The sequence below is a fragment of the Osmia bicornis genome, chromosome 1, assembly GCF_907164935.1.
Source record: "Osmia bicornis bicornis chromosome 1, iOsmBic2.1, whole genome shotgun sequence".
In the NCBI taxonomy this organism is placed as follows: domain Eukaryota; kingdom Metazoa; phylum Arthropoda; class Insecta; order Hymenoptera; family Megachilidae; genus Osmia; species Osmia bicornis.
Genome location: NC_060216.1, coordinates 6,230,128 through 6,257,803, shown reverse-complemented (window position 1 = coordinate 6,257,803; position 27,676 = coordinate 6,230,128). Strand labels below are relative to the sequence as shown.

The following is a 27,676-nucleotide window of genomic DNA, read 5'->3' as shown; positions in this document are numbered from 1 at the left end:
GTACCAGTGACTATAGATATCTATAGTCACTATCGGTACTGTAGCATTCGGCTTCAATTCTTGGCTATGACTGTCCCTTCCCCTACTGACCTGACGTTCAATCGTCGGTGCTGGGCGGGTTGCAGTTTTCAGGCGCATTTTACTCGAATTTTGAAACGTTAATTACCTACTAGAAAACAAAGCCGCAAAAGCTATTTCGTTATTCTTGATTTTCGTCTTATTTTAGTCCCTAGAATCACCCCTTAAAATTTTTCCCATCTGTTGTCGAACACCCCGTATAAGATAAGATAACTTAAATAAATGCGAAATTTAAATAAAAATTTAAGTGTCCAGAATTAATTCCACTAGTGTATATACATATTTTTTTATAACAGGAACCATGCAAATTTTCGGGCTTTGAAAAAATTAACAAAAATCTCAGAGATTGTTGAAATAGAACAAATCGTTTGAAATCATTCTATGACCATTTCGTTGTTTCTTGACCATAAATATTAGCCAGAGTTTCGTAGCAAGGATCTTGTGATTCCCGTTCCAGCTAGAACACCAATTCCAACATATAGGTCCTCGAATTTCCATAAAATTGCTTCACGGTTCAATTGACTTGCAAAGTATCTTACATACCTTGCGTTTGACTTCGTTCCATCGAACATTTCCGTAACACATTTGAACAGAGAAATAAGTACCTCCTCATGGATATGGTTTGATCGATTCCACGATAACATCCAGGTTTTTCATTGAGTCCCAAGCCAAGCAAGAACTTTTAGATACGTAAATCCTATCTCTTGACAAGCTAGGTCAGGAATTAGAAACTTGTTTCATTCGTAAGGGAGGTCAATATCTTATAGCAGCTTAAAGCACATAGTTCGACAAAATTCATTACGTACAATAAGACCCCTGGTCTTTATTATTTCTAACATCGATCAAATGTGTGTCTCTTTCGAAAGACTTTCATTATTGGACATCTGACACATCGGTCGTCCATTTTTTGTATGAATAACAAAGGATAATTTCTTCGATTCTTTTAAACAATTTTCACCATTGATTTCATCGATATCTTTATTATTCTGTACTGGATCATTTGCGACGATTCTCTTCTCTTTAGCTCCATTGTCTGAATTTAATTGAACTGCTATACGCAAATTGTTCTCCAAACGATTCGACTCAATGTCTCTGCGTTCAATAGAAAACGTCAGAATATTAATTATAATTTTGAAATTACATGGAAATTCATGCAAGGGTGAGGACTATCGCACTTATTATGGAAAGAACTACATAGAAATGCAAAGGTGAAGGAAATTCTTGCAAACGACATACAAACAGTAAAGCTTACTTCATAGAAAACACCTGAGATTCGATCCTGGATCCAGCAGCACAAACCATGCTAGAATGCTTTACGCTACTAGGACCGATCCTAGTGATAGGATTGCTCGATGAACAACAGCACGTCTCCTTAAATGCATTTCGATATTTTGCGCTCATCACGTTGTACAAGATAGGGTTGATTGTTGCGCTAAAGTAGTAGAGACAGCCAGTGAGTGGAAACAGCCATCGGCTTACATCGTCGTAAGTATCGTTCCCGTACACGCACATTATTCGCTGAATGTGAAATGGGGCCCAACAGATGAAGAATGCTATCACCACTGCACCTATGGATCCAACATTTCCTTCATTTTCTTCAATTAACCCTTTCGCGTTGACGAGCACGTGTAAACGCCCTCGAAGAATACATGATCTACGAGGTACCATCTACTGAATCAAAGATTTCTCGATGTTTGCTCGTACGAACGAGTGAAGGAGTACGTGCGCATGTAAAATTGAAATTTGAAGGGAACAGAAGGAAAAGAAAAGAAACTGATGTTTACTTAAAATTTGAACATTTACTGAGCATTCGAGTGATGGTTTTCCGTGACTGAGCTTGCCTAGTTTCCCCGTGAACCGATCCCTCCACGTTTTGCGCGAGGTTGTCGCTCTGTATTCGTAAACATATTAACATGTAAAGAACTCCGATAAACGCCATCGGTACAAGGAAGAAGAGTATACAGCTGAGCTCGTACAAAGGAAATTTAGGTATATCATCTTGCATCACGCAGATAGCCGACTCTTCCGAATATCGTTTCGATTCTGCAAAAAAAGGAAACGATCATAATGAAATAGCATTTATGGTATATCAATTTGAAACTTCGAGTCTAACGAAAATGGCTACATAAATGTTTGATCGATATTTTGAAAAAGGAAGATAAATCTGGAATTGTATGAATGCATAGGAATGCCGACACGAGAAGAGAAACATTTTAAATTACGCTCGAACACATTGGAAAAACATTCTGACACGTGTTTCATGTTCGCATTCGGAGTTCTCGATTTTCCTCGTTGCATCTGTATTTTCAATTGTAACATTTTTTATTACGATTCATACAACTCGTGTGGATACACAATTATTTAAAGTCGATATAAAGTGACGAAAACTTAGGCTTAAGTAGAAAACTCACTTGGTGGAAATTCAACGTAATCGATGTTCATGTAAAAAACGAATGGCAGAGCAAAAACGAAAGCCACCAACCATGCACACAAGATACATCGTATGGATCGTTTCAATCCACCGCCGTATTGACGAAGTGGATGATAGATTGCCAAGTATCTTTCTATCGAGAATGCCACTATAGTTAATACCGATACATAAGAGGACCTTTAACAAGTAAAAAACGATGCGACCCTTTTAAAATATCAAACTCCCTTTCGACAAACTTCTTACAAATATTCAATCGACTCACGTTTCCGAGATGTATGCTCGTAATTTGCACATAACCAACCCCCATTTCCAAGGGTATTGTTCCCAAATCCCACTCAATTCGTTGGGTAAACCTAGAAAAAGAAATTGAAAGTATCACAGTCTGTCGTAACCGCAATAGGGAACAAGGTACTTTCTTCATTCACGGTTCACGAAACTTAAGAATCACTCACATAATCAATCAATTTTTTATCAACATTTTTATAGCGTCATACATCTTTGTGCTGGAGGAAAACAAACATATCAATAATAGTATAATAAATGGCAGCTTTTTATTGGAAAAGGAAAGACGGATCGAAGCATCGAACATTCCTATCTTCCAAAGAAAAATAAACAAGCATATGGCGAACAGAATTTCAGTAGCAATAGCTATGATATTACTACCGTGTATGTATAGTATATATAGAAAATCGAAATCGTCGTAGATAAGGGTAGTGTAATGGAAAAGTGATATACGGCGATACGACATAAATAATGGGAAATTTGCTTCGCGCCTCGCGATCACGTGAAATATATTGTACGCGGTATTAAGTATGGAAAATGTAACAATGAGCATGCTGTGTGATATATATGTATATCGAACAGAAAATGCCAGAAATTTGTGAACAGAAAGCGGACAACAGAATAGAAACGGGAATAAATTCAGTGGATAATAGAAATCACAAAAATCAGTCCTGAATCGTTTACCATTCGGTTTCACGCTTTTGCGTTTGCCTTTCACGTGTCTTACATTTCAAAGTGAAACCATTTTATTCTGAATTTTATCATTCCTTATACATATTGTAAGAATCCTCTATTGGATAGTACGTGATTCACCTTACAATGGTTGTATACCAAAGGGGAAACGTATGAAGTCTACCGTGATTTGATGACATAAAAGTATTATGAAATAGCGGTTATGATACATCAATTTACAGTGTAAAATTTGATAAAAATGATTACATAAAGCTCCCATCAATATTCTTCGTATAAAATGACTGGTTCTTCGTTCGAACATTAAACATTACCAACTGTAAGGTATTTGATCCACTGTTTGCTCCAACAAAGATTTTGTATTAAGAATATTGATGAGGGCTTTATATAGTTATTTTCTACAAACTTTAAGCTTTAAATTAACGTATCACAAGTGCTATTTTGAAATACTTTTATGTCATGAAATTGCACCAGACTTTCCCTTTGATGTACAACAATTTGCTATGTAAATAAAATCCTGATAAAACAACAACGACGGGATAAACGACGTTTCTTTTGAATTTATTCGTACAATTTCCTCCAACAATCGATCGATGTTTATAAATAATCAAGACATCTGTTACTCGGAGGAGAACGGATGAGTATGTTCGTAGCAGTTGATTGAATAATGCAAACGCAGAAACAAAAGAGAATGTAAATAGCGTTCAATAATTTCAGCATTTCCTTTAACTATAAATATTTCTTTTCCCATGGACTCCTACTAAACTCCGTTTAAGCATGGTCGACTCGATCCACTTTGAACGAGAGAAAAATTAAAAGCGCTCTTTGTTAGCCCGAGAGTAAATGGTGAAAAAGAGGGAAACAGTGAAATGAGTCTGAGACAAAGGGACGGAATCAGTGAATATAAATTAACTGTGAGGCCACTTGCGATGCAAATAAATCCATTCAACGAGATCACGTTTCCAGTGTGGATACAAATAAGATCGTAACGAGTTACGCGAAACCCTTTCGTTAATCCTGACGAAGATCGGATAAGCTATTAGCGAACAATTAACGTTTGATACGTGATAATCCTGCAAATATTACTTTACAAATGATAACACTGCATAAAATCTACCGAATGAACTTATTAATCGCTATTTGTTACATCGAAAGGAGAAGCTCATTTTTTGAAAATTAAAACATTCGATGCTTTAAATGAGAATTTTGCATAGAAAGTAGCATGTAATGATTAAAACAAGATCACGTGTCAACTTACCCAAGACCAAGAGTAAGAGATCCGATACCGCCAAATTGAACAGATAACAATTGGTTGCGGTTTGCATGCTGGGGTTCTTGATAATGACGATACATGTGGCCACATTGCCAATTACACCAGTTACAAAGATAATCACGTATGCCAGAGTGACAGGCACAGTCAGTTTCCAAGACAAGTACTTAGGACCACGTATTGACGATATGTATTCCAATTCATCTGATACATTCATTGTTTATGAATAGTATTTCCTTGTGGCACACAAGTGTTCGTTCTCACTTTGAAAATAAAGCAAGAATTTTTTATTTCCTAATTTAATCGTCTAGTAATACTTAAAATATTATTGTCAGGTTTTTGCACTTGATACTTATATGTATTTCACGATCCCACTTTGGGCTCTATAGACCCACCACCATCAATTCTTATTAACATGTCACACGAAACATTCCACCTCGTGGAACTTTCTTTTCTTCATGATATATTCGTTAATGTTCTCGTGTAATTGATGACTTTTCGAAGATGTCAAATTATTGACAGAAGTGTCACGTTATCGCAACGATCACAGGGATGGTATGAATGGGTTGTATTAAAAGTGCACTGGTTCGCAGACCGTAGACAAGTGATGTCTCTCGAGTGGGTCTGCTATTCCACCTTCGCACCACGCGCCCATCCACTACGCATCCAACCCTCGACTTTAACCCCTCCGAACTCTTCCTAACTGAACCAATAAAATCGTGTTTCTCGGAGTATTTATTAATAATATAATTTTCATTACAAAATGTATCAGATACGTGGGCGATTGTATTAAAAAGATAGCGTGAGACAGCCACATTACGTTTATGGTCTTAAAAGCGATGTACCATGTAACGATTCGCTGGAGCCCACCCGAGATAGTGTTCTAAACGTATTTGCATCTGGGGCCAACTTAAATTAAACGAGGTTTTAATATCGTGGCAAATTGAACTTTCCAAGGTGACGGTAAATCGTGACGTACCTTAATTCTTACTTGGGTGCTAAGAATTGGATTCCTCTGGGAGTTACATTTTATTTCTCCCATACGTATCCTGAAGATTCAACGAGTATTTTTTAATGATTTTGCGGTAAAAATCTGACATTACTCGATCTTGTTAGAAGGAAAATTCAAGTATGACGCCGTATTCTTCTAATTTCTCCTCGTCGAGTAAAAGCCCTCCTAAATCACGCTAAAACACGTAATTAAGTTCGGTTTTAATTTATTCAGAATATCGGAACTTCCATTTACTTCTTGTTCAATTTCTTATCAAATTATGTCCTCTGTAATTCAAAGTAGACGAAACTCCTTCTCCACGATGAAATTTAAAGTATCATTTTAAAGATTTTCTAAATTTTACCATCCAACTGTTGATAGAAATATTTCCTGAGGTTCATGGTTTCTCTTCGAGAAACAAGAATTTCAATTTCAACAAATCGAGCAAACATATTTACCAGTTCAATTGAAAACTTTCGATTCCCATCTGCGGAATTCCTATTTTGCGAAGTAATCATTCGCAAATCTGCTTCCCTCCCTCTAACTCTGATTTGCATTCATTTGCATACTATCCTCGTTATAAAAGAATCTCTGCAACGATGGAAGCAGAGCGATCATCCGCGCTGTTTCCGTCTTCGTGGTTATGCGGGAACGATTTTCGAAATTTCATTCGACCCATCGGCGAGCAAGAAATGTAGCACATATTTTCTCGGTTCACGAGTCAAGGCTTGCTGTAACATACGTTCCGTATTTTCTGGACGATGATGCCGAGAGATCTGGATCGCTTGTTGCGGCAAATGTAGCTGGTAAAAACGGCAAAGCAGCAGATGATCCACCTCGGGTCTTACACGGTTGTGCACTGCCGGTACATGAGAGTCCAGGATCAAAATCAGTGTACCAAGAATGAATATGTAACAGAAGAACTGTAAACATGTTCGAACATTCGTTTATGAAAGGCTCTACTCATCAATTATCAATAGTATTTCAAAAATGAAAATTCTCAAGTTCGTATTAACTCAAATGAACGTGGACAAAAACGGAAACATAGAATGCAGAGTGAATTTCTCTGTTTCTTATCTTTTTTTCTCTACATACACCTCGAGTTTTACCTTTGGCGTCTTCTCACAGTGTATCGACATTATAGAGCATTGCGTTTCCTCGTTTTTGTCCTTATTCAGTCTACGGGGAAAACTTTTAAATGATAAGAAAACGTTGCGTCTGAAAAAGGAAAGATGAAAAATCAATAGAAAGGCGTACGCTAGAGGGTGAATCAGTTTAATAGTATTACCCTTATATCAAAATATAGATATTACCCATTGCAATGATCTCTCTCCATTTAATTGCGCGAATATCGGTCGAAGAAAACATTGATATGTAGAAGTGAAACATTCAATCACTATAAAAGCGATCAATTCCGAGGCATAATTTAAAAGAACCACCACCATCATTTTTACGTTCTCGAGATATTGTTTTTGACATCCTTTTTATGATGGTAGAATGACTTAGGTTACACTTTTCATTTTGACAACTCGAACCGAGAAGTGGTTCGTTTGCGATCTCGTTCATCTGTTTGTATCGGAACTAAAGGTAAAAATTCTTTGGTATGACTTGCCATTCAACTGATTGTGAGAAGAATGGAATATTAATGAGACATTTCCGCTCACTTTGCTGTAACACAGTTTCGTCATTAGTGCCAGTGTGGAGCTTGACTGACCAAGATAAATGAATTACCTAACGAAGCAGTCAAAAGTTAATCCACCACTGTAATTAATTCCATTTCCGTGACTATGGAATTTCTTGCGATAAATCATTAACTCGTTAGTTTTTCTCGACTGAGGAGGATCGAGATAATAATAAATAATTCATCGAGTCTTTCGTCACACATTGCCTCGCAGGTGGCAAGCTTCTCCAATTATCTTTCAAGCAAATTTCGAATAATGAAAGTATCTCAACTTTGTAATGATAATGATCGAAGAAATTGCTGCAAAGTTCGAGCTTACAAGTGTCAATCAGTATTCGAAACTTTAGAGAAAGCAATTAGAAACTTACTTTTCAATGCAACATTCTTGGAAAAGTTTGATTGGATGCATGATTTTTCTAAAGTTTTTAATAATTCTGAATACGACCCGTCGAAACGTGAAACATCGCAAAGTTACGTTTTAATTGCACTCTTTTTATTGACTGTTCTTTGAAACAGTATGCCTGTCTGCAAACTCTGACGAAAGGAGCATAAAATAGAAGGAGATTGAAAAACTGCAATGAAACAAGATGAATAGGTTCATATTACTTATATATAGGATTCTAAGTTTCGAGAAAATCTCTTTAAAAGTAATCAAAAAAATCAATAAGATCTTTCCAAAGGATGCAAAACCATTTGCATTTTGCAAATGGTCATTTTGCCGTCATAAAAAGGATGTTAAAAACCATTCAGCTCGCACTTCGCGCGATAAAAATTCCTTCTTATTTGTCTCCGTAGGGAGTCTTTACATGTAACCATGTTCAGATGACAAAGAAATGAAAAGGAATGAAACAAAAATTTCTCGAATACTTGCACAAGATAATGAAACATGCATATAAAACAATGAAACAAAAAAACCGCTAAAATTTTTAATTAAATAGCCTTCGTAATCGAGTAAAAATTAACTTAAACGATACAACTATACAATGCGTTCTGTCAGGAAATAAATAATGGGTGCAATAATGGATTAACTCACAATTATTTACAGTAATCTCTAAACGCTAAACTTTTGTGTGAATTATAAAGAACTGCTAGCCGTAGACATGGAGTTGCCAGTTTTCGTGTTACACGTGGAACTTGTATTGCTTTTCTGTTCCTGTACAGTGGGATGTATTCGATCGAGAAGTGGTTTAGACGTCGGGTCTTCCTTCTTTAATACGTAAGATTTACGAGAGACGTTATCGTTCATATTCCCATCTTTGTCTACGTTTTCTCGACTGGCAGTGAATCGAAACATTTCTTTCGCTTGGCTGATAGTGTACCTAGAAAAAAGAAATGATGCAAATGTCATGGACACTTGGAAAACCATTGTCGTCATTTGTGTCATTTCAGTAATAATAATACCTTACGGAACACCTGAAGCTCGAATTGCGTATTTTTCCATTTGAATTGCTATGACTTTTCTGAGACTGTTTGGTCGTCCAGCTTTTTCTCCTTGTGCTGTTCGTTTTGCAGCAAATCGTTTGTATGAACGCGTGCCGGTACCTCATGCTCATTAAATTATATAAAATGGGATTCACAGTCGTACTGAAGTAGTAGAGACATCCACTGAGAATGTACAACCACTCGTTTAGGTCGGGATAGTAATCAGACTCCTGCGCGTAAACGTACAGCAGTCGTTGAGCGTGAAACGGAGCCCAACATACGAAGAACAAAATGACTACGGCACCTGTAACACAAATTGCTGTGATCTACACGTTTCATACAGGAAATAAAAAGAATTCCAACGATTCCGTGACAATTGGACTATGTACAGTGAACGATAAAATAATATAGATTCGACCACTTACTCAACATTCTGATGACAGATTTCCTGGACTGAGCCTGTTTCGAGTCTCCATGGATCCCACCCTCCACCACCGAGCTCAGGGTGGCTTTCGTGCTATTCCTGATCTTCAGACCCATCCTCGTGTACACCACAAGAATAACGAGCATCGGTATCAAGAAGAAGATGATGGTGCTCAACTCGTAAAGAGGAAAATCAGGCATGTATGGCAGAAGCATCGCGCATATTGCCGAATCAGCTGAATAATTTCCAGAACCTAAACAATATTCCATAGTTTTTTAATGTTTCTTAATAAGCCTCGTTTGAGAGTGATAAATGTAAGAAAACCACGTTTAACAACCTGGTGGGTACTCGACCAAATTCACTTTCGTGTAGATCGCAAATGGTATAGCTGAGACCAATGCGATCGACCATGCAGCCAAAATGAAACGTATCGGTCTTTTGAGACCACTTATCCTGTAGACTCGTAGCGGATGACAAATGGCTAAATATCTTTCCATTGAGAAGGCCACTATCGTAAGAACCGATACGTAAGATGACCTAGAGAAGAGAGGCAAGAATTCAGATCAGAGAATTCTTGTTGAATGGACCAGAATAACTAAACATATTGTCTTGAAAGTTGAAAATACGTTGCTTACATTTCCGACACGTATGCCCTGATTTTGCAAAGACTCACCCCCAAAGCCCATGGGTATTGCTGCCAAAAGAGGCTCAGTTCGTTGGGTAATCCTGAAAATAATCGAAGAAAAATTGATAACGATCATTCTTGCACAAGAATGATTACGTTAAGTGAAATTTATGTTCAGTTATATCTGTGACGATTGTACAATTGACGTCAGATTCAACGAAGAAGCACACAAGCATCCTCATGATACGCAGAATAATTTTTCCCGAAAGTAGATTTACGACTGACTTAAGCTTGCGAGATAATTAACGTGTGAACGTCACGTTGACATTACAACGAGTAGAAACTGTACCTCGAGGTATCAGAACAATTTGAATATTTACTGTGCGATTGAAAAAAGGAGTAGAAACTTTTCTATTTAAAACTAAAGGAAGCTCCTGGTTACGTCAATGGCTGCCTGTAAATTTGATTTCACAGAAACTCTTTCAATCGTTTAAATTAACGAGAAAATTTACCAGTATAACAAACGCAATCGTCGAACCGGAATTTATTTTCTATTAATGCCAGCTACGCTGCTGGAACGAGATAAACACTCGTTTGTTAATTGAATCGTTTGATGCAATATGACTGAATTGAATTTGAACAAAGCCCACGTTCAAGATATTTTCTAAAATTCAATCTCTCTACAAAGGGAAAACTATATTAATGTGCGTATAATCGTCAAACTGAAATGGCCCAATTATACGTTGGGATATAAGCTTTATAGATTTATTAATTTATTTATAATAATCGACACGCGATATCTGCTTTTATATTATTTATTTGTGTTCAATTATTCTGTCAACAAATGATTATTCAAATAATAACAGTTTGACGTCAATTCCGAGAATCTATGTAAAAAAGAAATTCACTCGATGTAAATGAAACAAAAATTCCAAGTATAATTATAAATTCTGATCTTTCTGTATAATTAATTGGATACATTCACGTTTGCCGAAATAAGCCCTTATATAAGAACGTTTTCAACGGCAGATTCAATAACTTGGGTTTTCACGGATACTAAATACTTCAGGAAACATTAAAATTCCATCGTACATACATATACAAACGATCCTCTTATCATTGACTCGTGTTATCTTGATCTCGAATTTTGACTGTTCGAACCAGATACACTCTCGAGTAATTTACGTAAATAGAAAAACATGATTGTTCGTGGATTTGACGTTTAATCGAGGCTCAAATATATACAAATCGTAAATCGTGTTTATCGTACAAAATCTCTTAATTTCAGAGGGATTTCAATGGTCGTGTGCGAATTTTATTCTTGAAAAAAAAAGTAAAACAAATTATGATCGCTAAACGAAGCCACTGTACAGATAACGATCATTAATGTACACACAAGGCATAGATTAATTCAGAGCTTTTATCTTTCTAGTTTCGATGTAAGAAAGTAGAAATGAAATATGTTCCTTCGCTATTTACGTTAGATCACGTTCGATTTTCAAAAATATTTAGCGATGAAAGGGTTTAATTGAATCGAATCATTTTTCCCTTACGCTATCAATATCATATCATCCCTTTAATCAATTACCAGTTTCAATTAACTAATTAATGACTGGTGCAAATCGACGTCTGTACAAAAATTACCTGCTCATCTTTATTAAAACGATCATCGAGCTTTATCATCTCTATTTTCTTTCATAAATTATTGTTAGCTATCAGAAGAGAACGCTGAACCGATGAAATCTGGATCAATCGTTACACATTTTATGCTGATTAATGCGTTTATTCAGCATTTATATGTATTATAGAATGCAAACAGGACTTTGACTCACCGAGTATAAGTAGAGTAAGATCGGATATGGCCAGACTGAACAAGTAGTAGTTGGTGGCCGTCTGCATCGAGGCATTCCTGACGATTACAGTGCACGTGGCAATATTTCCAAATATACCAGTTACAAATATCACAACGTACGTGATCGTTAGGGGTATCACCATCCTCATGGGCAGATACTTGGGCCCCAATACTTTGGTGAGGTACTCAGCCTCCGTTAGATTCTTCACATCCCAGTCCTTCCAGAAATCATGCAAATCGTTCGTATCGTCGCTTGACGTGTCGTTCATAATGACTGTCCTCGTTGAAAACGAAATATAAAGATCCTTCCTTCGAAGGGGTAATTATAGCAATCTATGGTCGTGCATTTAAGGATTCGCGCGAAACAAGTGTTTGCACGTGATACAGTTCAGTAAGGACACTTCAAATCCGACGATAATCTATTTTAAGAGTTTGTATACTCGGTGGAAGCAATTATCGCGGGTAAACAAAGCATTCTGTAAGCCGACAACTCGATAGACCCACGTCGAGCCAACAGACGATTCCGCGTAGATCCGTTAATGGGCCACAGGGGAGCGAATACGAATCCCGATGTAACTTCGCCAATTCCACAGGAAATTACTTCGGACCGGGTCAACGAGACAACGCGCATACACTGCACGTTTTTATTAGGATTCACTCCGTCCGAAGACGGTCGTGGATTCTCCTAGCGGATGGCTCCTCGATTTTGCCATTTCAAGGAAAATTGAATTCGCAACGCGTCCGTGAATACGTTAACAGACTCGAGCGTAGTTTCGCGTCTCTGATTAAACTTCCACCACGGTTCCACATTTCTTTCTTTCCCGATAATACGAATCATCTCGACATCTCGTTTCTTTTCAAGGATGCGAGATGGTTTCTTTATTTTTTTTCTTCTCTTATCTTTCACAACGCACAACAAAAGAAATGCGTCAAACGGTTAACTGATTGATACCATCGATGAAACTCGCACAAAATATCACAACTTCTAGCGATAACACGGACACGTTTCTATACAATTTGTTTCGTGGTTTTTATTTACACCTTATTTCAAAAAGACCGCAGTAATCAATTTGAAAATAGTCTCGAAGACGGTAGATCAGCGGCTTGTTGTTGATAGGAGACTATCGCAGAGTATGACTGAACGTTCTTAATGATACCAGCGCGCACCTGTCCTCGCGACAACCTCATCTCCCGATTTCACCGATAAGACGAAGAATCGTTCTAACGTGTCATTCAATTGTATTAAGGTTTCTGGTGCATTCGATTATCATGCTACTGGCTTTCTTGCCAGCGGGGCGTTTCAAATTTAGTTCGCTAATTCAATATAATGCTCGCGATTCAGAAACGTACGCTTGCTTGAAGCATACTCGCTCAAACTATCGGTACAATATTCTACTAATCATCGCTGTATAAATAATTGTTTAAATTTTTAAACGAGTTACAAAAAAATTTCGTTTATTGATATTATTTACAATGCTTAACTACAGAAGCATAAAATAATTTGGATTTTTTAAGAAGCAGTCATCCTTAAAATAACAAAGAATTCCTTTCTCCCCTAATTGCACGTAAATACATTTCACAGAAGAAATGACGCAGAAACGTATTTACCGCTGAATTTTTTTCTTATCTATATTAACATGATTCCATAAAACGAATTTCATTTACGATTTAATGTATAATGAACAAGTGTAATTTATGAAGATTCCAAGGACGTTAACAATGATTTTTTATCACTATTCTTCGCATATGTTGCAAAAATCTCGATAAACACGACTAAGAAAATAAAGTATCTAATTCTGGACAGTAATCTTAAAATAAATAAATAAAAAAAACAGGAGAAATTTATTACCAGTTTTTCACAGTAGTAGTAGCAACTGGTCAACAGAAGATGGGATATATATCGCATTGCAGAAATCATACTAACCGATAAGATTAATCAGAGACAATGCAACGATAAATGCCGCGATAATGTTCAAGTCCGTTAAACGAAGAAATATTTGTCCCTTTTTCTCTTTTGTTACGATGAAATATTTCACTTTTGAACATTATTAACAAGTGTATACTAATCAATAAATCAAAACTTGTAACTCGTCAAAAAGTAATGCACTTCAACGATTAATGACAAAAGTAACGTTATAAACTTCTTTCTTAACTTCTTATCATTGTTGTTACATGTTTGCTCTCTTTCTAAATGTCATTAAAATATGAATCATAATAACCAAATGAAAATGAATCGGCGATAAAATTGAACGCTCCTATTTTCTTCCCCTCTCCGTTTGTATTCAAACAAACATTTTTATTTCTTATAATAAAATATAAAAATGTATTAACTAGAATCAGATTCGTCGGAACTAGTATCACCCTTATTACCTATCCTATTCAAATTGTGCGATAATCTATTAGTATTTACAAAAAGATCGTCTTCGTTTTGTTCTTCGGCAGCTTCTTTGGAGTTGATTCTTTCATCGAATTCACGGGGCCAACAATTCTGTTCGCGATACCATCTTTTATGCTCCTAATAAATAAGACAACGTTACGTTAATTAACTTACAGACACTAGGTAATACAACTTAACAAAAGAACGTACTCGTGTTAGAATCTTAACGATTTCCGCCTTCACTTTATCTCCTTCCGATATTGGTTCTACCAGCACGAAATCGCCTCGTTTCACCCAAATATTTCTTCTAAACTTCGTCGGCATTGACACCAGGTATTGATTCCTAGCAGCATCTTCGACTTCGTGTAAATTATTACCCCGCGATTCAATTATTCGCACAATAGATTGCGATTCGGTAGGAACACTCAAGTCTTGGATTTCTTTAACGACATGCTTACGTTTTGTTGCTTTTGACATTTTTTTTATCTGTAAATTAAAACTTAGAAAAAAAAAATAATACTATTTTCAATGTCTCGTTTCTAATATCTTTGGGAACATATTAAAGTAAATGACGCGTGTTATTTTAGATAAATATTATTATCCTTGCTATAAAGATCATTATAGTCAGTGACATGTTCCTCTTCAACATTTTGTCACAAAGGATCAAAAGTCATTAAATTTTACCCGATACTGATGCCTCCTTTGGCTTATTTTTTTGCTTGGACACAATCTTGCAGGTGGTCTTTTTATATCCTGATCTTAAAGTTCCTCCCGACTTTTCTATAGCCTTCCAAACGTCCAAACTTTCCCCAACGGGAATTTCATAGCCATTTTTCAAACCATGCGGATTGGACGGTGTAATACAATCATTTTCAGATTCTTTACGCAACACGGTGTCTACTTCCACGGAAGCGAAGAATGCTACCGACATGGGGAGATCTTTCATGCCGAGTCGCGAAGCGCAGAAAGACCTTGTTAAGAGATTAGTTACATGCATAGCAAGAGCGGCGTTGTATTTATAACGAGACTGTACCATGTATCGCACCTCGTCGTGGAACGACATACAAAACCTTATGTTATCCTTCATCAGCCACTTCATCGAGACCAACATTAAATGCAAGAAATCAACTGCTCCACTCTGAACGACCCAATTTACTTTGGTCGGTAAATATTTCTCGTTGTTCGTGTGACCCTCCAATGCACGGGTCAATCGAGAATCCAAGAACGGAGTAACAGGAGAAGGGCTCTCTGCTATTTCCTCCAGCCTGTTGAACATGGCCGACTCTGAACCACCTACCCATTTAGGTTTCTCAAACATATCCAGTACAGTTTTACCGTACATTTTGGATATTTGATACGCCTGAAAAAACGTATACTCTTTGTCGAGTAGTTCGTTTAAGAATTCCGGCTTCAGCCGATAGATCTTCTTCCCTTTAGTCATGGTAAACATTTTTCGAGATTTAGATGCAGCCTCCGCGTTCGTCATGCAAGGATTGAACTGTTTCAAAAGTGTTTCCGCAAACTTTTGACCAGAACCATAGATCCTAGCGTAATTAATGATCTTAGCCTGACTCCTGGATATTCCAACGGCTTTGGCAGTGACGCTGTGCATATCCGTTTCGTTGGACTTGGTACCCATCAGGGTCATCCAACCGAAGGGCGTAGCTCCATGGATCTTCTTATAGTGAGCGTCTCCTATTATCGATGAAATCCATAGTTCTTGACTGTCCACGTCTGCGCCAACGATATTGTATCCCGGTGGAGCCTGTATTATGGCTCGTAATTCAGAACCGACACGTTCGGCGTGGGCGTTGGAAGCAGTTATCCATGTAGCATCTACGGCTCGCCTGGTCAGGGTTCCACAAACAACTAACAACGGTATAATTGCGCCGTAATTCATTGATTTCTTTGTAATTTTAACACTGTCTGGTAAATAATGATTTTCAAACCATACCGTAAACTGTGACATAATTCTGTCCCTGTTGTTCCTCCAGTAAGATACCATTCTAGAGTTTTTTAATATATCTGCAGCACTCGCGTCCAAACCGGCAAGTACATGTTCAGAAAACTTGGTCAGAAAATCTTTAGCAAGAGGATTACCAACGTTATAATTTGCGCCGTTTTTATGTGGCAATTTCAGAAAGTAACAACAATTATCTATATCCACGTTGCACCAAAGTGCACTACCTTTATAAATGTTTTGCAATTCGACTTGAGGCTTCTTTTTCTTGTTGCGCCAGAACTCAGTTTTGTGCAATTCATTTGTAACATCTTCATTGAGATTTGACATCGTATATTCGTTTCCATCAGATTCATTTTCTATCTGTGGTAGAGAACACTGTTTTAACAGTTGTTTTAAAGGCACTTTAGTTTCGATATTTAAATCATTACTATATGGTACTAAAATACCCCAACCTTTGTCTTTGATATAATGTAAAGGATAATGCTCCCATGTCAGATTCAGAAGTTTTGGAGCAATTTTCATAGATGTACTTATATTCTGGGGACCTGGCAACCAATTTACGTCACTTTTTTTAGAACAAAGTGCTCTGTACCATGCTGGATATCCAGGCATATGTGGTAATTTTGCAGGAAAAAATTTTCTTGTGTCTTTTAGATATGCAAATTCTTTCTCCAAAGGATCTTCTTTATCTTCTTCTTCCTCTTCTTCAGCCTTTGTTAAATGCTTTTGAGAATTCATCTCTTCATTTGCTGTACTTTGTACTTTACAACTCTTCTTTAGTTTTGAATACTGTCCCTTTACTTTGAGTTCCTGTGTGCTCCAATCTTCACTCCACATCCACAAATCTTCCTTATATTTATCATTGTGCATTAATTCGCAAACAGCATTAGCCCTTTTAGAAAGAATAAACTTGGTCTCATAGTTTAGATCTTCAAAAACAGATTCTGATTCATTTATGTACCTTTGCCAATTTGAATTTATGGGTAGATATGCCGTACTAAGCTCTAACATTCCTGCTAATGTAACAGGATGAGGAAATCTGCTTGTAAAAAGTGGAAATAAGTGAACCAATACTTTGTGAGTAGCAATTACATCATTTGCACAATAAGTCATCAGAGTATTAAAGTCTTGTTTGATTTCTGCCAAAGTCCCATCTACAAATATATCTCTAAATTCCTTGTTTAGTTCACTACCACAATAAAATTTGTGAACTTCTGCCAAACTGTTTAATGAAGTTTGCATAAGCAAATTACATTTTTCTTCTGTATCTTTTTTAGAATTCAAAATTGATCTTTGATAACTATTGATTCCACCTACACATATATGAAGAGACATTGTATCTATAAACCTTAATCCTGTACTTTTCAACCAATACTGTTCCTTAATCTTACATCTATCAAATGATACATTGTGACTTACTACAATTTTTGGTTTTCTATGGTAAGTACTCAATTTTTTCCCATGTTCTTCAGGTGTACTTTCAATTGGAATAAGCTCATCCATAGTAAACTGTTTACCTTCAAAATTTCTACTTGTACCATCTGTTAATGACTTTGACACCCAACCATACCATGCTTCACTAGTTACTGCAGTTGCAAGTGTTGGTAAATGTCCTTCTTTCATACAAACTTCCACATCAAAAATAATACCATCTTCTAATGGATAATCTACAAATTCTACTCCATTAGGAGTATATCTGGTCCATCCTTCGTGTAACACCCACTCAGTTGGCATTTTAGGAATATTTTTCATTATCTTCTCTATAATGTTTACGTAAGGTTTAATTTGTGCCTCTGCAATATTATAAAAGTGTTGCTCTATATCATCTCCTTCTAAATCAGGTAATTTAATGTCTACCTCTGGTAATCTATTTGCATCTTCAACATTTATTCCATACAAACTTAAATTCTGTTTTATAGTTTGTACTTCTTCCTCTGATAATTTTTCTTGCTTATAGGAAGACTTGAATATTTGCTTGTGCAATGATTTTGGAAGCATTTGTATGTTAATTTCGTTAATCCTTGTATTAGCATCAGTTTCCAAGTTTTCATTAATCCTTGTATTAGCATCAGTTTCCAGACTTTCATTAATTCTTGTATTAGCACCAGTTCCTAGATTTTCATTACTATTTCCTTTTTGTACCGTTTTATTTTTTACAGAAATATTCATCTCGTCGTAATTATTATTCTTGCTCTTATGTAGAGGGTATACAATGTTGTAGAAACTTTGTTCAAAATTTTTAGGTATATGAGACAAATCCTTTTGTTCTATATAAACCTGACTTTTATTGGATGAAACGTGTAAAACCGAATTTGAAATTTTAGAATCATTTTGTTCGTTAACATCATTTTCTAAATCTTCATTCGATTTATGCATATTCTTTAAGGTTAGACCAGAACCACATCTTTTAGAGTGAACAATTTTCCATGTGCATTGCTTGTAGTAATTGTTTTTAAGATTACGATTTAAAAGAGGATATTTTTGTTTATTAGAAATATTAATTAAATTACGTTTCATTATTAATCTCCTTAATATAAACCCTTTTACAATTTCACAACATGACTCAACACGTGACTTTACTATTATGAAATCATTTAAAAATTTATTATTAATATTGAATAAAACCTTACCTATTATGTATAAATTTAAGCCAGAAAAGTAATAAAGATTTGGTATAAATTAATAAATCTGGCAAAATTCAGGACCTAATATCTCAAACATTTCAAACTTTTTCATCGCCATATTAAGTTTCTGAACGCGCAATTTTAAAATTGCATGTAAAAATTCTTGCTACCGTAATGAAAAAATTTGTATAATGCATACAAGTATTTTAGTATTTAATGTTAATAATGTTTAAAAATTGTATTTAGTTACAGAATATTTTAACAGACTTGAAAAACATTAATGTTAAGTACTTTTATTGTATGAATATTATGTATATATTTACTATTAGAAAGAGTATCTTGTTTTATTGTTTTTACATACAAATTGTAAAACTAAGCTAATATTTTGAATAAAATAACATATTTTACAAATATCTAGCACCTATTTTATGATAAATCCTATATATATCCATATGTATCCTGATCACGACGACATCTTCGTAGCGTCTACCAGTTTGTTGTGTTCATCATGGCTTCAACGGGTTAGTGAAAATTTTATATTTATATTATGTCATTTCTAAGCAAAATATGTTGATACAAATGTTCCAGATGTTTCCGACACAATTTAATTTTTTATTGCTACAGTAATGTAATTAGTATACACGTAAAAACAATGCAATTTTATTGCGATCCTCTTACTTGCCAGATTTGACATTTTCTATCACATTTTATACGCAAACATCCGCGAATTTCATTAAACATTAATGACAATGAAATTTTTTATTCATTTAGAATCTTTAGTGTGCGACACACTCGATTTAAGTGGTCAAGGTCTAAAGAAACTTTCCCGTTGTCCGTCAGATGCAAGTATCAATACATTGATCATAGACGATAATGAACTTCAACGCCTCGATAATCTTGATTCTTACCACAGGATTACTAAGGTAATGATTTTGTATTCATATAATAGAGCTTACAATCTTTTCTTGCATACATTATGATACTCTATTAATATTATATTTGCTATTTTACATTGTTTTCTTTTAACATTCTAACATGTTTTGATACAGCAAATAAATGTTTACTTAAAAACACATAAATATATCATTTCAGCTCTCAATAGTAAGGAACCAGTTGTTGCGTATGTATGGAGTATCAAAGTTACATAATCTTGTAACTCTTAATTTAGCAAATAATGGTATATTGACTATAGAAGGTATAAAGAATATGATAAATTTGCAAACATTGTGCCTAGCTGGTAACAATATAAAGGTATAGTTAATGTAGTTTTTTATATTGATATAATTGAACTATTAATTTTTTGTAATCTTGTGTTTTGTAGTCTATTGAACATTTACACACAAATACTAAATTGGAGCATTTGGATTTGTCTGAAAATAGTATTAGCCATGTTTCGGACATTTCATATCTACAGAACTTGAAGGTAACATCTATAATTTAATTTCAAATCTGTATACTAACAAGCAACCATAATTTTGTTTCAAATCATAATCGTATTAACTATTGTTTTAGGAACTTTTTTTACATAACAATCGCATAATAACATTGAGACAATGTGAACGCTATTTACCCACATCTCTAGAAACATTTACATTAGCTAATAATAACATTACTGATTTAAATGAAATGTCACATTTAGCTAATTTAAAAAATTTAGTAAATTTTTCAATTGCTAATAATCCGTGTGTTAGTATGACAGTTAACAGTATGTATCCTTTTCATAATTGTATAATTTATGTTCATCTCTTCAGTTAGATGTTAGAGACAGATTAGTAATATATTTTAAAAATCTATTTTTTACAATATAGCAAAAAATATATGTGATGAATCATTGTTACTTTTAATGTCATCACATTCTTAGAGTTAATTTTTATCAATAAAATGTGCTTTTAGAAAGCTAGTTATAAAAAAAAAGATATTAGTACTAACTGCAGAATTACAGCTATAGCTTCTTAACAAATAGCTTATAGTGGTTTTGACTATCGTCCTTTTGTTATCAATTGGTGTATGAGCTTGAAATCAATTGATGGCTATCCTGTTGATCCTATTGAAAGGTGGGTCTTCTTTGACAATATTATAGTTATTTCATTTATATATGTAATATAGGACTGTATTGGTTTAAAAAATCAAAATTTATTTAAAATAATGGCCACTCAGCTTGAAGGCAGAGTGGTTGTATTCTCAGGGACGCGGTAGACAATTTCGGGTCGGTGAACATGCACTGCTTGCACAATATTTAGCATCTGTCTGCCCTCTTTCTGGTGAATCCCTAGAAAATGAAACTGACAGGAAGCTTAGGCTGATTTTAAGTAAAGCACAACATCATCAACAACAATTAAATCAACAAAGTGATACTGGAAGTGTGCACAGCTTAAGTAGCGTCGGAATGAGTCCTTCTCCGGCCGCTAGGCGTAGACTTAGTCATAACAGGACAAGTTCTCCTAGACGTACCAGTGAGTTTCGATTAATCCTTCACCTTTGGTCATTACTGCAAGTATGATAAACGACATCGAATTTTCCTCTTATAATTGTACAAGTGGACTAGTAGTGATGTACACTTTCCAGTCGTCATGCATCTTATATTTCTTAGACGTAATGTGTTTTCTCTAGTTGCGCCAATGTTGACATACTATGAAGATAAATGCTTACAGTCACCAAAATTTTATGAAGCAAAGTACTGTGTGTGCCATACACCTTGTAAAGGTATCCAAAGTCAGAATGAGAATTTATCATACATGGCCTATAATTGCGTAATAAACGTGTGTAAAAATCTAAGATCGATATCATTTATATTTTAGAAGAATTTAAAAATAAAAATTATTTTAGTAACATAGGAGATATATTACGAAGAAATTTTCTTGGATTAATACACATGTTTATATTCTCTTGTGCCTAGTATGTAGTACGTTTTTTAAGTAATTGCGTTTTTAAGCTTATAGCGCAAATGACTTTGGAGAATGAAAACAAGCAGTGTTATGATAATGATGCTGATTAGAAGATTTGGTTAGCAAATTAGCATTTGACGATTTGGAAATATATTTCACATAGTTCACAATTCTTGTATTGTTTTCTAGCCTTTGATCACATATCATTTGCATGCTTGTGCTAGTGAGGCTAATCCTAACAAATATAAGTATAATCCAGTACATGATGATACATGAAATCAACTACAAATATATAAAATCTTTGATATTTAATTAGGTACAACAAGAAATTCATTAAGAATAAGGTCTCCAGATAGAATGATATCTAGTTGTCACACTGATGCTATGGTTTCTTCATGTCACACTTTGTTAAATGAAGATCATGAGTCATTAATGACTCAGAGTTTAGATCCAAATATGCTTAGCGGTACTTTAAACAATAAAGCATTAAACGCTTCTGTTCCACAAGATATAGAAGGTGAGCCACAAATATAATTGAATTTCGTTTCTAAGGGATCCATAAAAATTTGTTTTACAGAAACATCTAGCCCCCTTCAAGCCGCAACGAAATTAGTACCAGTTCCAGAATCTCTAATGAGTCCAGATTTTCGCCCACCTTCTGGTCTTTCACGTGTTCTAGCAAAAACTCCACCAAGTAAATTAACATCACCTTGCCAAGTTACAGTGCCCAGTAAATCCACTTCTGATGGAGATGGCAAAGTTATTCCTATAATAAATACAGTAAATCCAATGGCAAAAACGAATCTTAGCGCTGTGAAAGCAAATGCACTTGTAAAAAGTAATTCTGCAACAAACTGCAGTATCGGAAAACCAAATATTGCTAAACCCATTATCACAAGTAGTAGTATTAAGTGTCCCCATAGCGTGAAAATTAATAATTATGTTCAAAGTAAAACATTGCCTGCAAAACGACCTACAAAAAACTCACCGAATTTAGGCAGAACCATACAAAGGCCAAAAAGTGCAAATGACAGAATAAAGAGTAGTATGGTAAAAAAAAGTGGAGACGTAGATGCAGATAATGCTACTCAGAGCAGTGATGAAGATAGTGAAATGTGTCAAGCAAAATTAGACGGTATTCGACATAGAGCGATTCAAAGAAGACAAGAAGATAGTAACAAAGGTAAGAATTTCTTTAAAAAGATGAAGTTATTTTCTCAAAAATAACAATTTTTTATTTTTAAAATAGATCAAGATGAAGCAGAGAAAGCAGCAATATGCATTCAAAGAATGTGGAGAGGATATCATACTAGAAATCTTAATAAAAAAGCAACCAATATACTGAAAACTATTGAAATGATAAGAACAAATAAATATATTCAGTATGTTTCTATATTGTTATAAAATAAGAATAGTGTATTCTTTGTTTGTAGTATGCTTCAACATTTATTCTTCTAGGAAATTGTCTACTGACATGGAAGCTACTAGAACTGCTTTAGAAAGTGAACATAAACTACAATTATTGCAAATGCAAGCAATTAACGCATTATGGAAAAAAGTTGTTAGTCTTCAGCCTGCTGCTAATCGAGATTCTGCAGGCAATGATAATGAAAACATTGCACAAAACGTAGATGTTGTAACTAATTTAGCGCAAACATGTAATTTGTTGCATACTCAGGTAAAATATCATTTATGTTTTTCTAACCTAACAATCTTAATATACTGAGTAGTCCTTAAGAAACTGATACGCGTTTAGGTGCAACAATTACAAGATTCTATGTCAGAAATAAAACGATGCATGTCAAGTATGCAACCTAAACCAAATCTAGTCGATAACGGTGTCGCGACTCAAACTGAGATATCTGCTGTTCATACCCCAGCAGGCGAAGAAAACACATTTCCGTACGCACGGCCACATAGACCGCAGACTTTACCAATTCATCAGACTATTCATGAAGGAAATGAAAATAAAAGTTTTGCATCTAATTTGATTGACAGTGTGTTAAAAAAAGTCTCTCAGTCTACGGATACGACAGATGATGAAGTTAATACTGACATTTTAAATTCGAATGAAAATCCTGAAATATTGAATTCAAATGAACATCCTGATATGTTCAAAAGTTGTGAAGAAATTATAGAACCTGATTTCAAGGAGATAGTAGAACATGATACGAAAGATGAATATGATATAATTGATAATGCTGCTCTAAATGGTGAAGTTTGTGAAGAAACATTATATAAGGAATTGCACAATTTAATTGAAACAGAAATTACAACAGAAAGTTGCACAAATCTTGAAAAAGAAAATAGTGGAGAAGAAATTGAAAATGAACAACATTAATCTGAGAGAACATCTAAAAACGATAATAAAAAAAATGAAGGCGCAAAATTAGGAGAACTGAAACAATGAAAAATGAATATAAATTCCAGTGAATAGTGTTTCTGTTCACGAGTAAAATTAATACATTTGTAACTAAAAGTATTTTCTGTACATAAATTCAGACGGTAGCCTTAAATAACATTTAAGTGCTTTTAGTCGCATGTTTTACACGATTCACGATAGAAAAATTAGATACTTCCATTAGAACTCAAAAACATCTCACATTATTTATTACGGAAAAACAGGTATAGATAACATTTTTTTAAAAATCATGTCATTACATTGTTTTACTATATACTGTGGTTATTGAAGCAATTCAGAAATTTGTCCGTCCATATATCTGGTTTCGGAAAATTTGATCGATGTATAAAATGTGTATTAGTAACATTGTATATCGTAAAAAGCTTTGCTCCTTCTTTAAAAGATTGTAAGAAAAATATTACTGTACAGATGAACTGTACATTTGACACCACGAGTTTTAATACTCGTAAATTCTCTAATTGAAGTGATTTATAAAAAACCTTCAGTATGTGTATGCATTCCTTCTTAATTTTCGTTTAAAGTGTACTGAATAATATTATAAAGATAATTATTGATTTTATGTATTTATTTTTATGTTTATTAAAAAGCGTACACTTCAGTGAAAACTGGCATTGACCCAAAGATAGTTAATCTTGATGAGAATTTTTAATCTAGTCACTGCTTATGCTTCTACATTAATTACTGTAGATACTAACTAAAACTTGTTACATAAATATACAATGTTATTAAGAGATAAATACAATTATGACAAAAAATTGCATTTAATGACTTTTCTGCATATGTGTATACCTTTTAAGTTTTCTTATTTAAAGTATTTACATCATTATAAATTGTTGCTTTTAGAATACTAATGCAATGAAAGAATCTGAATATGTGAGCTCTCATTAAAGTAATATTTATTTTGTGTGATACATCTTTATCGCGATATTATATAAGATATTTTGACGCTCAGAATTGTTAAGAACTTGATATAAGTGTTCAATAAATAAATGATACGGTAAATAGTTGTTTATAATAATATTTTAATTTTATGTGATTGACTTCTATATGTACTGTTTATCTTAGTACATTAATATTTTATATTAGGAAACACAATTTCGAAATATGATAAAAAGTAGTTAAATATAAAAAAAATTGGAAACAGATAAAATTTATTACATAGAATGAGTATTTAATGTGATACAAGCATGCTTCATATGTTCCTTTTAGCTTTTAATAAAATAAGTATATGTTTAAGATCATATGTTTAAAATAATAAAATTAAGAATAGTATTTTCGGCACACAATTCCAATGTTATATGCTACGTTTTTATTTAATTTTATGCATCTTACATGGAAATTATTATCAAGAAAATATAAATATGCTTAAATAAAACGAATGCTATTAAAATAAATATGAATAAAAATATGATTTATTTATGTGTTTAAATTTCATGCTCTTTTTTTCCGTGTAAGAAACGATTTTTAAACAGTTTTAGAAATCTTACCAAATGATATTTACAAAAGTATGCAATACATTATAGTATGTAAATAACTTACAGTATTTATTAAATATAATCGCTATTTTATGTAAAAATGATTTTAATTTATATTAATTTTAATTAAAAAAATATGTATATAAAATTTCATTGTATTTACAAACTTTATTATAAAATTATTTGTTTTTACTTAAACATTCTTTGACAAGAAGCTCTTTCAATAGCTAAATATTTTTTCATTACATTCTTTACCTTGTCCATTTCTTGTAAAATATCCTTGTTATTAGGAGATTCCAACAATGCTTGTTTTAAATCTGCTAAGCCTAAATCATATTCATTTAAACCCATATATGCTTGACTTCTACGAAATAATGCTTTACTGTTGTTCTTATTTATCTGTAAGACCTAAATATAAAATACTATTAAATATCAGTCCAATCTCCTTTTATAGAATGTGTAATTAAATTTTACCTCTGTACATAATTTTAGAACATCACGATGGTTTTTTTCTTTCAATTTAACAGCAGCAAGATTAAGCAGTAGTGTCACTTTAACATTCACTATTAGTTGATCAGAAGGATCTGGCACATCTACAGTCCTCATCATCCACTTGTAGTAGCGTAATGCTTTCTTATATTTCCTGCCTGCATCTACATAATGTTTTTGTAAAAAATAATGATTTCCCGAATCTTTTATCTTCATAATAACCTGTATCATATACTTGTACTATAAATAATCATAAATATCCATTAGAAAACTGACTCTTACAGAAAAATATATTTCTATAAATGAATATTTACATCAAGTCCTTTAATATCTGCATAATAATTCCAATCTTCAGGCCATGGAGTAAAAATATCTTCTGTTCCATCACTCTCATTTAGTCCCCAGTCCTGACCTTGTTTTAATTCACCACAATCCATTATATGTACTTTCTATAACCAAATTATTGAAATATCTATTAATAAACAATATTTACAATGAAAATAAATGTAAATTGTATATGTACCCGAACTGGTGCATCTTTCATTGTTTCAACTTGAGAAATCTCTAATATTACACCCATTCCTTTCAAAACTTTTCCAAATACTACATTGGTTCCGTCTAAATGAGTGCTAGCTGAAATGGTAATAATGAACTGAGAACTGTTGCTGTTTGGATAACCTTCATTAACCATGCTAAGGAGTCCTCCTGAAGAGTGACAAAGTTTAAAATTTTCATCCTCAAACTGAGCACCGTATATACTTTCTCCACTTGTTCCATCAAAATTTATTATATCTCCACCTTGGATCATAAACTGTGGTAACACTAAACCATACAGTGTTCTTTAGTTATTAAGTATATAATTTCCTACATATGGAATATTAATGTTCTTCATTATACCTTTATGGAATATTGATCCTTTGTAATGTAACTTTTTACCATTGATTCCAATGCCTTTTTCTCCAGTACATAATGCACGAAAATTCTCTGATGTTCGAGGTACAACATCTTTAAAAAGTTCTATCACAACTCTTCCAACTGTATTACAGTACCATATAAATTATTTTTAATATTCTAATGAAAGGAAATTTAAAGGAACAGTAATACACAACACTGTTAAAAGTTGAGTCATATGCTTTTATGCTTGCAACACTTATGTATTACCTTTTTCTGATTCAATTGCTATATCCATAAAAATAATAGGATTATTTTGTAAACTATCGGCCGCATTCTTTGACGAATCTTCCATATTTTATTTAATATATATCCATATATAAAAAAATTATTTTTAAATTTTGTCTTAACCACTTTGTTATACTATATATATATCAGTAATGCTGCCATCTCACGACCACATCACTTCAATTTATAAATTTTCAACAATTTATTTATCACAATTCTAAACAACGTATTTAACAAATTTTTTGTTACAAAATGAGCTGAAAACATTACGTAATCTTTTAGCAAAAGGTGTTTAATTTTGACCTGTAACAGTAAAAAAAAACACAAAGGTCCCACCGAGATTTGAACTCGGATCGCTGGATTCAGAGTCCAGAGTGCTAACCATTACACCATGGGACCTGCTAAACTGCATGTTTAATGATATCTTACATATAGAACAAAAATTATAAAATTTATTTATTTAAAACTTTTAATTTATATATCTTTAACTTTCTAAGTAATTTTTATGAACATGAT

General features: G+C 33.9%; 6 protein-coding genes and 1 non-coding gene across 10 annotated transcripts; 1 reads left to right on the top strand and 6 right to left on the bottom strand.

The window, feature by feature from the left end:
• Nucleotides 1-477: 477 nt before the first annotated feature.
• On the bottom strand, nucleotides 478-7,131 carry LOC114881678 (neuropeptides capa receptor-like). The gene is made up of 9 exons (XM_046287427.1): nucleotides 7,056-7,131; nucleotides 6,852-6,960; nucleotides 4,740-6,665; nucleotides 2,772-2,862; nucleotides 2,490-2,686; nucleotides 1,882-2,121; nucleotides 1,331-1,646; nucleotides 622-1,170; nucleotides 478-535 (listed from the first exon to the last, which is right to left on the bottom strand). The coding sequence occupies exons 3-8, from the start codon at nucleotides 4,966-4,968 to the stop codon at nucleotides 921-923; spliced, it is 1,323 nt and encodes a 440-aa protein (XP_046143383.1). The 5' UTR covers nucleotides 4,969-6,665; nucleotides 6,852-6,960; nucleotides 7,056-7,131; the 3' UTR covers nucleotides 478-535; nucleotides 622-920.
• A 1,202-nt stretch (nucleotides 7,132-8,333) lies between these two features.
• LOC123988212 (neuropeptides capa receptor-like) lies at nucleotides 8,334-13,103 on the bottom strand. The gene is made up of 6 exons (XM_046287424.1): nucleotides 11,727-13,103; nucleotides 9,905-9,995; nucleotides 9,607-9,806; nucleotides 9,271-9,522; nucleotides 8,825-9,149; nucleotides 8,334-8,742 (listed from the first exon to the last, which is right to left on the bottom strand). The coding sequence occupies exons 1-6, from the start codon at nucleotides 12,013-12,015 to the stop codon at nucleotides 8,499-8,501; spliced, it is 1,401 nt and encodes a 466-aa protein (XP_046143380.1). The 5' UTR covers nucleotides 12,016-13,103; the 3' UTR covers nucleotides 8,334-8,498.
• An 81-nt stretch (nucleotides 13,104-13,184) lies between these two features.
• On the bottom strand, nucleotides 13,185-18,857 carry LOC114882251 (probable RNA-binding protein EIF1AD). 2 transcript variants are annotated; one of them, XM_029199139.2, is made up of 3 exons: nucleotides 18,717-18,857; nucleotides 14,334-14,609; nucleotides 13,185-14,261 (listed from the first exon to the last, which is right to left on the bottom strand). In XM_029199139.2, exons 2-3 carry the CDS (start codon nucleotides 14,598-14,600, stop codon nucleotides 14,073-14,075), a joined length of 456 nt encoding a protein of 151 aa, XP_029054972.1. In that variant the 5' UTR covers nucleotides 14,601-14,609; nucleotides 18,717-18,857; the 3' UTR covers nucleotides 13,185-14,072. The 2 variants fall into 2 exon arrangements, with proteins under 2 accessions (XP_029054972.1, XP_029054971.1); XM_029199138.2 differs by having other exon boundaries at nucleotides 14,334-14,622; nucleotides 18,717-18,856.
• Nucleotides 14,797-18,710, bottom strand: LOC114882231 (DNA polymerase subunit gamma-1, mitochondrial). Its single transcript, XM_029199112.2, has one exon. The coding sequence runs from the start codon at nucleotides 18,601-18,603 to the stop codon at nucleotides 14,797-14,799; it is 3,807 nt and encodes a 1,268-aa protein (XP_029054945.2). The 5' UTR covers nucleotides 18,604-18,710.
• A 199-nt stretch (nucleotides 18,858-19,056) lies between the features above and the next one.
• On the top strand, nucleotides 19,057-23,951 carry LOC114882239 (centrosomal protein of 97 kDa). Of its 2 annotated transcripts, XM_046287422.1 has the most exons (13): nucleotides 19,057-19,231; nucleotides 19,482-19,633; nucleotides 19,803-19,961; nucleotides 20,032-20,133; nucleotides 20,223-20,419; nucleotides 20,681-20,764; nucleotides 20,868-21,163; nucleotides 21,321-21,413; nucleotides 21,912-22,112; nucleotides 22,173-22,778; nucleotides 22,845-22,977; nucleotides 23,054-23,273; nucleotides 23,352-23,951. In XM_046287422.1, exons 1-13 carry the CDS (start codon nucleotides 19,219-19,221, stop codon nucleotides 23,934-23,936), a joined length of 2,841 nt encoding a protein of 946 aa, XP_046143378.1. In that variant the 5' UTR covers nucleotides 19,057-19,218; the 3' UTR covers nucleotides 23,937-23,951. The 2 variants fall into 2 exon arrangements, with proteins under 2 accessions (XP_046143378.1, XP_029054957.2); XM_029199124.2 differs by lacking the exon at nucleotides 21,321-21,413 and having other exon boundaries at nucleotides 19,061-19,231.
• A 225-nt stretch (nucleotides 23,952-24,176) lies between these two features.
• On the bottom strand, nucleotides 24,177-27,503 carry LOC114882241 (peptidyl-prolyl cis-trans isomerase D). Of its 2 annotated transcripts, none has more exons than XM_029199131.2 (6): nucleotides 27,143-27,503; nucleotides 26,879-27,016; nucleotides 26,505-26,803; nucleotides 26,296-26,430; nucleotides 25,967-26,203; nucleotides 24,177-25,900 (listed from the first exon to the last, which is right to left on the bottom strand). In XM_029199131.2, exons 1-6 carry the CDS (start codon nucleotides 27,225-27,227, stop codon nucleotides 25,682-25,684), a joined length of 1,113 nt encoding a protein of 370 aa, XP_029054964.1. In that variant the 5' UTR covers nucleotides 27,228-27,503; the 3' UTR covers nucleotides 24,177-25,681. The 2 variants fall into 2 exon arrangements, with proteins under 2 accessions (XP_029054964.1, XP_029054962.1); XM_029199129.2 differs by having other exon boundaries at nucleotides 25,967-26,221; nucleotides 27,143-27,501.
• Nucleotides 27,488-27,559, bottom strand: Trnaq-cug. The gene has a single exon. It is a non-coding gene; the product is annotated as a tRNA-Gln (tRNA).
• Nucleotides 27,560-27,676: the final 117 nt, after the last annotated feature.